Source organism: Linderina pennispora (assembly GCF_002104995.1).
Source record: "Linderina pennispora strain ATCC 12442 chromosome Unknown DL89scaffold_71, whole genome shotgun sequence".
NCBI classification, from domain to species: Eukaryota; Fungi; Kickxellomycota; class Kickxellomycetes; order Kickxellales; family Kickxellaceae; genus Linderina; species Linderina pennispora.
In genome coordinates, this window is record NW_024468319.1 from 11,305 (window position 1) to 23,466 (window position 12,162).

General features: G+C 52.4%; 1 protein-coding gene across 1 annotated transcript; it reads left to right on the plus strand.

Moving 5' to 3' along the window:
- Positions 1-5,525: 5,525 nt before the first annotated feature.
- Positions 5,526-7,443, plus strand: DL89DRAFT_262006 (uncharacterized protein; the record flags this gene model as incomplete). The annotated part of the gene is made up of 3 exons (XM_040885860.1): positions 5,526-5,828; positions 5,861-5,985; positions 6,009-7,443. 3 exons carry the CDS (start codon positions 5,526-5,528, stop codon positions 7,441-7,443), a joined length of 1,863 nt encoding a protein of 620 aa, XP_040739339.1.
- Positions 7,444-12,162: the final 4,719 nt, after the last annotated feature.

A 12,162-nucleotide genomic window follows, 5' to 3' on the forward strand; every position in this document is an offset into this window, starting at 1 on the left:
GTTACCTCACTGACAATTGACCCACCACTCTCCGCAGTAGCATCGTTTGCGCAGCTACCTATCTATTCACCATCGCCAATCTACCCACCACCACAAATGCTAACGGTGTACCGGCCAGTATTTCCATCATTCGATAGTAGCAGCTTCAGCCCAAAGAAAGTGAAGTTCAGCATCGACACTATGCAAAACGTGCTGCCAGCATCAGCGTGCCAGGTCGAGCTTGTTCCCATCACCGTTCCCATCCTGCCTACTATGACGATGCAGGATGTCACAAACATAGTGCAAATGGGGGAACGCAACCGCGAGCTGGTGTCAGCGCTGTTGGCTACTCAAGACAATGTCCTGGCTCTTGAGCAAGGCCAGCTCCAGAAGCGAATCCTCGCCCTGCAGTCGCCAATCCTACCAGCTAAGATTGGCAGTGCTGCAGCGACATTTGGCTCCGTGTCAAGTCTGCAGAACTTCGCTGTGTCAGCAGCCAACTCAGGGACAGCGGCAGCAGTCGAAAAACTGTCGGCAGGTCTTTCCCAAAGCCATGTGACTCTAGCTGCACCGTCCAGGTCACGCGCGCGTGTGGTCAGAAAGAATGTACGCACACTCAAGTATGGCATGCCCAAGCAAAGTGCGGCCGAGGAGAAGTACTGCATGTGGCGCATCTATGCCAAGGGCCTGCGCGAGTACGGGTCGAAGCACGAAGGAAATTTCCTGGCGCATTATGACATCGGCGACCTTGACATATTCCACGTGTACTTTTCTCCATCAGGCACCTGTGAGTTTATTGTAGCTGACCGTGATGCCTACAAGCTTGTTAAGAGGCTACGCAAGCTGAACAAGGCAATTTTGGACGGGTATGGCCCGCTTCGGGATGTGGGGAAAGCAGAGGACACTGAGCTTGTCCGGGCGCAGTACACAAAGCAGCTGGCTGCTAGCCTCGCCAAGTGCCACGATCGAGACTTTAAACATTACGTCGACAGATATGCGCGAGATGTCAATCTCAGCCTGCCAGCCAATCAGTCGGGGAGCTAGGCGACTGTGGGATGTCGATATCTATTATTGTACTTATTGAGCATTGTTTCTGACATGTGTAGCTCGACCCAAGTCTTGTCACAGTGTGTTTCTGGCATGTCTGGCTGCAGCTCGCTGGCTTGAATAAGGGCACGCAGCGCTAACGGTAAAAGAGAGTGAGGCATGTTGGCCACTTGTCCTTTTCCATTAACTTTCTAATTCAATCAAACATGTCTTTTGTTAGCAAGCAGCCTTTTGTGTATGCCTCTCACCAGGACAATCTAAGCAGCGGTATGAAGCGACAGAGAAATGGGAACCCAGCACACTACTCAGTCTCTCTGAAGAGCAAAACGGGTGCTGTTGCAACGACGGTTCATGGCGACGCTGCTGCGAGTGTGGACCAAATTTCGCAATGGAATGAGCAGCTTTCCAGCCTTGTTTCCAATGCCCAGGGCTATTTGAGTGAGCGCACTGCAACCGAGGCAACCCACATCCATCCTGAATATTCTGCTATTTCTCCATCCCTTACGCTGGTGGAGTCACGGAGTGAATCCAGGAGTAATGTGATACCAGCCACGCTCTCAAACACTTCGGACATTCCTGTCATTTATGTGTCAGACTTTCCAAAGGAGCCAAGTGTCTCTGACAAGCGAAAGCCGCGTATCCCGATTTCACAGCGGCTGGGCCCCAGAATAATTAAACCAACTCATAGCAGGGCATACACAGCCGACAACTTGAAAAGGCACAGAAAACACTCAGTTGTATGCAAAAGTGACTTCGTTCACAATATCAGACGTGTCTATATCTATGGGCTCATGAAGCCCCCAAATATCTCGATGCGGGCTTGCCTCAGCAACAGCTACGGTGTTGACCCAACGGGCATCATATTTTCACACTACATCGCCTATCAAGTAACTGAACTATTTGTTCATTGCCAGCACACGCAAAGGCTAACCAACGAGCTATCCAAATTGAATAGCGTATTGCATCTGAAGGGGTTTAAACCCTTGGAACCGAATGTCCTACCACACTATGTACTTTCATTGGCGCAACTAGATGATTTTCCAGGCATATACAAAGAGAGCATTAGGGCCACGTTTGGGAATCCACACATGCTGAGGGGAACGTTTGAGAGATACGCGCAAGAGTATATGGTGGAAATCGGAGCCGTGGCTCTCAACAACACCATGGCCACTTCTGGAAGATACATTCTCTAACTCATGGCCAACAGTGACCCCTGTACGCCTCTGTTTGGGCGCTACCCACCTATATAAGCATATTTTACGGCTAGTCACCTCAAGATTCCTCCCTCCTTATTTCATATATCATGTTATCATACATTGCAATATACTTCATGGAAAGGTGCTCGGAAAGCCACTATATTAAGAACTACTGCAGGTTGTTTGCTAGGTACATTTCATACGAGATACTACAGGAGCCTTCAACTGAGCGCCATCAAGTCGATGCTGCTATGCAATATTGAAGAGCTGCCACACTTAATTGATACAATTTGCTGTATCTCGCGTACGAACTACCCAGAGGACAGCCCTCTGCAACTGTTTAGATATGTTTGCAAACACCTTTCCACAACGTATGTCAGCACTTAATGATGTTAGATGAAGGAATGAAGGAGGAACCCTTAGGCTGTTGCAAAGCCGAGTTAATTACTGCAAACCATGCTGAATCGGAGGGGCAACAAGCCTATGTCCGGGACCTTGGCATGCAGCCTGCCGGCGCGTTGTCACAAGACAAACTCTGATAAGAGCTTGAGGTATTTGGTGGGATATGGTTGTATATGACTACCTCTCACACTAATCTCATCTTTGGTTCATTTGTACTCAAATAGAATACTGTTAATGTATGTGGCATATATTGTTAATATTGTCCCACTCGTGATAGTGCAGAGCAGGGTGTATATACACAATGACGTCAGAATCTGCAGCTTGCTTTTCTAACAAACGTGTACGAGAGAATTGCTTCATGTGCGTGTGCGAGAGAGTGCTTGTGTAGAGACAGCAAGTATTGTGTGCTTGCAGGGCGACCCATGCATTCCCATGATGAAGCCTAGAGAAGCGTATGTCCCTTCAACCACTCAGGAGCGCTCTAGCGGGCGGACGGACACTTTTGGACAACAAAATCGTATGTGCCATAAATTCGGTCAAACAGGCTCAGGTGTGATTATGACAAGTCATCCTTTTTTCATTATTCATTCTCAACCATTTTGGTTCTTTTGTTGTATCAATGCCATTCGATAGCCAGCATTCGTTTCTATCTGTCTCAGACAGCAGCGGTCAGAGTAGCAGCACTAAGCGTGTCAGAGAAGATGAGCCGGTGCGGTATGCAGTTTCGCTGCAAGAAACACCGGGGGCTGTCATGCAGGTCCTGAACTTGGACACATCGGCAAACATCGGCCATATTTCGCAGTGGAACGAACAGCTGGCCAGCCTGATTTGTAACGTCCAGGAGCGTATCAGTGCTCTCTCAGCAGCGCCTGGGCCGATTGAGCAGCAACCTACAGCTACAATAATCTCGCAGCCACATATTTCAAGAGAGCAAGCGAGCAGCTGCACCAGCACATTGGCACTGGCTGAATCACATGAAACCAAGCAGTTTTCAAGCGGCTACGAGCCAGATCAGCGGTATAAATCCGATTCAGACGAATCGTACTTGTCAGATAAAGCGCCGCGCATTCCGATCTCGCAACGGCTTGGTTACACGGCCGAATTGCAATTAGCGACTGGCCATGCGTCACTGACAAGGAGTATTACTGGCGTGTTTACGACAAAGTCTGGGCGACGCTCAACTACATGCAAAAGCGATAGAGAGCACGGCCTTCGTCGGGTGTACACGATGGGTCTAATGAAGCCAAAGAACTGCTCACTCCGTCAGTACTTGGCGGGAATTGGTATCGATCCGGCTGGTATCGTGTTCTCGCACCATGTTGCGTACACGGTCAATGAACTCATAGTTAAAGTCGACTCAGTGCAGGCGTTATGCAGAGAGTTAGGCAGGGCTGACGGCGTAAAGGTCCTCAAATTCTTTGACCCACTGAGACCCATGCATTCGGAATTATCGTATGAACAAAAACAGGCTTTTCCGGGAACATACAAGAAGAGGCTAAGGGCAACGTTCTCTCCTACCTACTCATCCAGAATTGGATTCGGTGACTACGCACGTTCTTATACACGGGAAATCGGGATAGACGTCTGAGTGCATGTTTGAAGCTGCAGCCACCCACGGCGCGTCTGCTGGAGGGCTTTGGCAAATACACTCAAAGTAGAAGCACCAGCGAAGTTGTAGGTCGAGTGGGCACTAGCCCGCCAGCTAATCTATCTAGAGGGCCGCATATGGAGCGGCGGTTGGCCATAAGTCTTATGCAATCGGTGTGAAGATATCCATTCTCTATACCCCCTCACCAAAACAGCGCATATGACTATCCTTTTATTTTTCTCGCATTTACCATGGTCCTTGGCACTCAGCATACAGACCTTTCAGCCCCATGCGATGCTAGCCAGGGCAGGAATGCAAAACGACAGAGGACGGAGCAACCCACGCAGTATTCTGTCTCACTGCAAGAAGTTTCGGGCGCTATAACGCATATGCTTAATGCCGATACAAGTATGAGCATGGGCTATATCTCTCAATGGAATGAGCAGCTGATGAGTCTAGTATGCAGCTTCCAGAATAGAATCGACGATATGTCTGCAGCCCCTGAGCCAACCGAGAGCCAGCCCATTTCCACACGAGTATTGCAGCTGTATGTGGCACCACCAGGGTTGGCCAGCGAGACTATCGGTACTTTGGCGCAAAGCGATCCAGATAGCTCGACTACTACTTCTCCTGCAGCATCCCCTTCAGACGATTCATCGCGGCATATTCCGATCTCGCAACGACTCGGCAGCCGAGTGACAGAAACAGCTAGTCCACTGGCGAAAACAAGAGTGGTAGTAACAAAATCAGGGCTGCGCTCGACGACATGCGAGAGTGACTATAAGCATCGAGTCCGCCGTATATACACGATGGGTCTGATGCGACCCAGAGGCACCTCCATGCGCCAGTACTTGGCAGACCACGGGATTGATTCTACCTGTGTCATGTACTCGCACCATATCGCCTATACGGTCAATGAGTTTATTGTCAGAGTCAAGTATGTGCCGACACTATGTAGAGCGCTAGACAGGATCGAGGGCGTAGCAGTACTCCGGTTTTTCGATCCGCTGAATCCAGATCACCGGGGGCTATCGTATGAACAGCGGCAATCGTTTCCAATACTGTACCGCAACTGTGTGAAAGGGAGATACGACACAGCCATTACGGCAAGACGGGGCTTCATCGAGTACGCACTGGACTATTTAAAGGAGATTGGTATTTGAGCAGCAGCGTAGAACCGACTGCCATATCTGTATCTTACAATTGATTCTATAAATAAGAGGCCTTCATACTGCCATTTTGTCTTCGCAAGGTGGGTAGCTGCATGGTGTTTTCCACATTTCATAGGCTAGTGATGTCGCATATACACCGAAATGCCATGGCAGTGTGGTATTGTGGAAGGGAGAACAGACACCAAGGAATACCGAGGACCTGTCATTGAGCAGGCTAAAGAGGATAGTAGCTCCATATATGAGACTTCCGAGTCATCCAGCTGCCGAGGGACTCATACTGCGTTTACTGCCAACGAGTTTGTAGTCAACATCAGCTATATGCAAATGTTTATCAGTGGGCTGGTGTGGAATCCTAAAGTGCTGGTTCTGAATATCTTTGATCTCTTGAACCTTCCTCACACTCCACTTGCAAAAGCTCAGCAGTTCGGCGTTTCATCATTTCAGGTGAAATGCATAAGGAATACGTGCACATCCAGGTGTGCGTCAACCGACAAGTGCAGAAAATAGGTGCACGACGGCATGCACGAGCATCGTGTGCTGATAGTGGCCGGTGCAGTGTGATCGGCAGCACTGAAATGTACCGCGCTCAAATTTATCTGGGGTACTATCGTGCAGATTTTGTAGTGACTTTTTTGACACCTTTTCACCTCCACAAAATTGCACTTTTCATTTCCTAATTATGCTTCCGTTCAATGCGTCCACAGCGAACCTGACGACGAGTCCGATGTACTTGTCAACTTCATCGGCTCTATCTCCTGTACAGCAGCAGTACCAGCAGCAGCACCAGCACCAGCACCAGCACCAGCACCAGCACCAGCACCAGCACCAGCAGCAGCAGGAGCAGGAGCAGGAGCAGCAGCAGGAGCAGCAGCAGGAGCAGGAGCAGCAATTCCCGTACGAGACATACCAGCAGCAGCAGCAGCGTGGGCAGCAGCTTAGGCAGCAACCCTATTCAGAGCCAGCACAGTTAGCCACACCCCCAGCTGTCATGGCAACGCCTGCAACGGGACCCCCAGCCACTCCATCTGTATTGACGGTTTATCGACCAGTATTCAAAGAAGTGACAGAATCCACGCAATATGGCGAGCCCAGCGCAAAGCGAGCGAAGCTGGGTGCTGGTTCGAGTCAGTGCGTTCGGACGCAGCAGGTTGTAATTGAGCCAATAAGTGTGCCCATTCTACCAACAATGCCTATAGAAGACATGGACGGACTGGTGCGGATGAGTGAGTATAACCGCGAGCTAGTATCGGTCTTAATGTTGTCGCAAGACAAGCTTGCCAGCATGGAACGGGAGCAGCTGCAGAAGCGGATTCTAGCCCTGCAGATGCCCATCATGGCATCGAGCGTTTCTGCGAATCCGGCACCACTGGGCTTCCCGGCGGCACCAGCCCTAACGCCTGTGTCGAAGCCTGTGCTGGTGATGGCGTCAACGCCGGCAGTCAAAATGTCACCGATAAGTACACCTACACCCAAGCCTGCGGAGTCACCTCAGCATAAAATAGCGTCAAAGCCTGAAACCAAGCCCGTCGGAATAACCATAAAGTCAGCCAGCAGCGCAGCTTTGACACATGGTTCCCATACATCCCCAGTCCATTCTGCACAGAAAAACGGCCACGAATGCAGACACACGATGCCTTGGCAGTCGAAGACAGAGCAAAAGCACTACGTCTGGCGCGTGTATGTCAAGGGCCTGGTGGAATACAAGCCCGAGCAGTCACGCGAATTTCTCAGCCACTATGACATCGACGACCTCGATGTCTACCACTTCTACTTTTGCACCTCAGATGTGTGCGAGCTTATCACCACCAACCACGATGCGCCGCGGCTCGTGCGGCGACTGCGCAAACGCGGCAAAATCATACTCGATGGATTTGACCCACTGATGTTCCGCGACTCCGATGGCGAGTGGCGGAAGGTGAACCAGTGGATGAGGAGCCGCTATGCGAAGCGCCTCCTGAGCAGCTACTCTAAAAGCAGCCACCGCGACTTCCGACGCTATATCCACGCCTATGCGCGGGACATTGGCTTGGAGCTCCCGTTTGATGATATACAGCCGTGAGGAATGCAGCTGCCAGCACACTATTCTCTTCTCCGCTCCTTTTCGCCAATAATACAGCTTCCATGGCAGCACATTCCCGAAACCAGAATGAGGGGGGCTCGGAGGCCACCAACAGTACCCCTGCAATAGTCTCAGGAAACGCCGACACAATGAGAAGGCTGGGCACCTGGAACGATCAGCTTGCAAGTATCGTGTTGCAGCTCCAGCAGAGAGTGGCGAGGTTTTCTGCTGACCAGCTTGCGTCAGAGGCGACGAGGGAGCCTCACAGGCTGCCACAAAGGCGAGCGAAGAGCCCATCTTCAACATGGCCGATGAGCCAGTCGCCAGGGCCACACGGGGGCCGTTCATCGAGAGCACGGAGGAGCGAGTCGCCAGCATCATCAAAACCCCTGTCTCGGAACATTGCGCATAGCTACTCCACGTCAGAGCCCGCCAGAGCGCCAAGGGCCAGTGCTAGTTGCACTAGTGACTTTAAGCACCGGATCCGACGCGTGTACACCCGTGGCCTGTTCAGACCAGATCAGCGCTACAAGGTCGTCTTTTGGCACAGGGTCTGCTCTGACATTTGCGAGTTCTTCGTCGACAAGGACTACGTGAGACAGTTTGTGGACTGGCTACATGAGAAAAAAATCGTGACCATTCGGTCCTTCACGCCTCTGCGTCCCACGCATCTGTCGCTGTCAGTCGACGAGCAGAGCCGGTTCCGGTCTCTGTACCTGCAGAGCCTACGCCAGTCATATAGAGATTGCCAGGAAAGGCGGTTCCAGGCATTCCTTCAGGACTATGCCAGCGAATTTGATATCAAGCTCTGCTGAATCCAGGGCTTTCAGCTTGGCTAATTACGCCACAGCCGGGCCAGCCCCACTGTTTTTTTTTTTTTTGGCTTTCTTGGCTTTCTTGGCTCCACTTGTAAAAAAATTCTTTGCATAGCTCACATTCTGAAATGCTACCTTCCACACTCAGCAACGGGGCGAGGAAGCACAACACGCAAGATAACGCGCCAGCACATGTGTCTGTACAGCTGGGGCAGTCGTCAAAGCTGGAGCCAGCGCTGTTCCCTGGCCAGGACATGGGCGAGTCAGCAGCGAAATTGAGCGGCTGGAACAACGAGCTTGTGTCGCTGGCGCTGCACTTGCAGGAGCAGCTCAATGATCTGCTTGCTGCGCAGCAGCAGCAACCATCGTTATTAATTGCCCAGCCTTTCACATATCCGCTGCCTCCTGAATCTCACAAGCAGGAGATGCCAGTACTGCCACCAGCAAAGCTGGACCTGTCCCGACCATGTCGCAGCGACTACAAGCATGGCGTTCGACGTGTGTATACTAAAGGGCTGGAGAAAGCACAGAACATGACAATGAAGAAGAAGCTTGCTTCCCTCGGCGTTGATGCCGAAAAGGTCATCTTCTCGCACACCCTCCCCTTCCAGACACGCGAGTTTATAGTCGTTAGCGACTATGTAAAAGATTTCTGCGCAAAGATTCAGCAGTCTGGGTTCGAAATACTCGATAAATTTGACCCCCTGGATCCACAGCACCCGCTTCTCACCAGTAAACAGCAGAAGCAGTATCCTTCGCGATACCGTGCGTCTCTAGCTCCTGTGCTCAAGGCCTGTGTCGGAAAGGTGTACAGTCGATTCAAATCCTATGCCAGGGACTATGCAAAGGACATCGGGTACAAGGTGTAACCTGGAGTCTTTGGACACCCAGCGTGGTTGAGGTTTAGGAATCCTTGCAGCCGCTTCTTGCAAATAACAAGCTCGTACTGCGCCCAACAGCTGACAATTGCCACGTATTGCCCAGGATTCCTGGCAAGGACACCGACAAAAAGTGCGTGCGCAGTCCAGCTTTTTGCTGGTGTTGATCAGCACCGTGCTAAGCGCCAAGGGCGGCGGAGGCTGTCTTCATCGCGGTGGCCCCATTTAGGCCTCCCTGCATTGGTGCAGAATTTTCTCGTCACTCTGCTCTGCTTTGTTGCGTCTTTGCTGTCTTTTTCTTACTCTCGCTCACTTCGAATGCGCTGCTTTACGTAATGTCGCAAACACGAACGCGAAATGCGCAGCTTGCTACAGAACTATCGTCTAGCCCGCCGACCCTTTCTCAGGTTCTGCGGCTGACACCAGAACTTGGCCCGCAGCAGCAGGCGCAGTCTGCAGAACAGCCAGAGCAGGAGCCGCTGAACCAGCTAGCGCGCAGCGACTCGGCAGCAGGCACAGGAGCGGAGGGCATTATCACCGAATCAGCAGAGCAGCCCACAAACCAGGCTGGCACCAGCACACTACGCGCTAGCGAGCTGGAAAGCCAAGCTCAGCGGCAGCAGCCTCCAGTGCTCGGCCGCCAGCGCTCCGGTAGCTCGGAAGGTAGGGAAGATACACAGCTAACTGATGTTGCCTGGCAGCCCAAGCGGATATGTGTACGTCCAGAAGGACTGAGCCCAGCCTTCACTGGCAGTCAGCAATCGAGGTTCTTTCCGCGCCAGACGACTGATGCGCCTGGCAATGCGCAAACGACTGACGATTTCCAGTTGCCTAGGGCTCGTTTGAATGAGGACCAAGTGAGCACAGAAGCGGTGCAGGTCGAAAGCAGCCCAGTGGTATTGGTCCACGATCCCTCGGGTGATGCTGGCGAACCAGCAGCACATGGACAGGAGGAACATCCAGACCACAGCGACGAAGATGACGACGACTTTGCCAGGCCACCAATTCCACCGCATTCGTTGGCTGAGAGAGCATATGCACGGCCAGCGCTACACCGTGCGTCCATGTCCGCAGCGAGCTCAATCGGGGATATGTGCACTGACAGCGGCACTGCCACGCCCCAACTAGACGACGTTGTTGCAGCTGCTGACGATATTGAAGCTGAGGAGAGCAACACATGTATAATCTGCTACGAGCGCTGGACGCATCGCGGCAGCCATCAGCTGGTGTCGCTGAAGTGCGGACATCTGTTTGGTTACAGCTGCATTAAACGATGGATCGTGCGCGGTCCTAGCGGCCGAGGACGCCAGAGTGGCTACAGCAAGGACAAAGCAGGGTGCCCTGTTTTGCAAGCAAAAGGCAGCAGTCAAGGATATCCGTAAGCTAGTGGCCACGGCTATTACAGCGGTCGATGGCGAAAAGCTGGAGAATGCGCGTGCAGAGATTAAGCAGCTGCAAGACAAGTGTGCTAAGCTCGAGGGTGACGCCTCCCACTACCAATTCGAGTACCACCGTATGTTCAATGAGGTCCAGAAGCTGCGCAACCAACTCGATGAGGCTGTACAGCAGAAGCAATGGATCTTGATGGAGAAGGAGAACCTCGAGAAGCACCTGGCAGAGACTCTCACCTGTAGGCCAGCCAGCGAACCAAAGCCGAGTTTGCCACAGGCAGTCAGCATGGAGGAGAGCACGCTGGCTAATGGAGAAAAGCTAGCGGTGCGTGCGGCCAGTCTCGGCAACATTCCGGCGCGGGCTGATGATAGCCAGCTGGACTTTAATATCGGCGATATCGACATTGATTTCGGTGCCGCCATTCCCAGTTCACCAGGAGCCACCGACAACGACACAAAGGGTGCTCCTACACCGCTACTACATCCACACCCACGCCCACAGATGCAGAGCTTTTATTTGCCACGGATGCGGCTGGCTGCAACAGTGCCAATTGCAAAGAGATCCGGAGACTCGGCACGTCTGCTGGCGTTTCATCCACATGAGCCAGTACTCTATGTGAGCCATTCCAATGCCAAGACACGCAAGCATACAATGGCACAGATCAATGTGCATGACCCGGCAGCACCGCCCTTCTTCATGCAGCCACTGCACAGCGAAGAAATCCGCGGCGCAGAAGTCAGTCCACATATGTCAGGTGTGCGGTATCTGCTGACGGCGAGCATGGACCACACGGCTGCCCTGACAAGCTTAGGGTCGGGAGTCGGTGGAAGCAGATCGCCGCCCATGGTGGCCAATCGGTTTAAGCTGGGCGAGCGCGGGTGGTCGTGTGCGTGGGATCCGATCGATCCAAATATGTGTTATGTTGGAACTGCCAAGGGTCTTGTCCAGATGTTTGACATACGCAAGCCCAGTTTGGCGGTTCATGTTTGGGATGGCCCAGCCAGTGGAGCCCGCCTGCTGAGGCCAGCGGTGAATTCGAATGGTAAAATCATCACTGGATGCTCGCCGATCCACAGCATTGCCGTCGTACCGTCGTCCCGGTGCAGTCGGTTGCTGGTGGCGAATTCGCTGCACGTATACTCGCTGCCTACCCCTGAATTCAAGCTTGGCCTTGCTGATTCCAGTACTGCAAAGACCTCAAACGAGTGGATACGCCTGACTGATAGCGAAGCACACAACAATCCATGCTACTCGGTGTCGTTTGATCCGCGGCAGAGTTTGGCCGCTGCATCGTTTAGGTCGCCTGGCGGGTCGTCACGGCGGCAAGAGACAATACACGAGATGTTTGATGTCGAATTCGGCAAAGACAACCAGGTGTCATGGAATCGGCGCCATCAGATCAATGTCGAGTCGTGGCAGAGCAAAATGACACGGTCGACAATCTTTTCCTACTACGCAGAGCCACCGTACAACCGCTGGCAGTCTCTGATGTGTGCTGGCATCGAGAGGTCGCGCCAGATCAAAGTGTGGGACGGTAGTGCTGCGCAGGCCAAAGAGCTCGTTTCGCTGAGCGATGTTCCGGCCACCGAGTACGTGGTCGACATCAAAGGGTGCCAGTGGGGGCTGTCGGATAC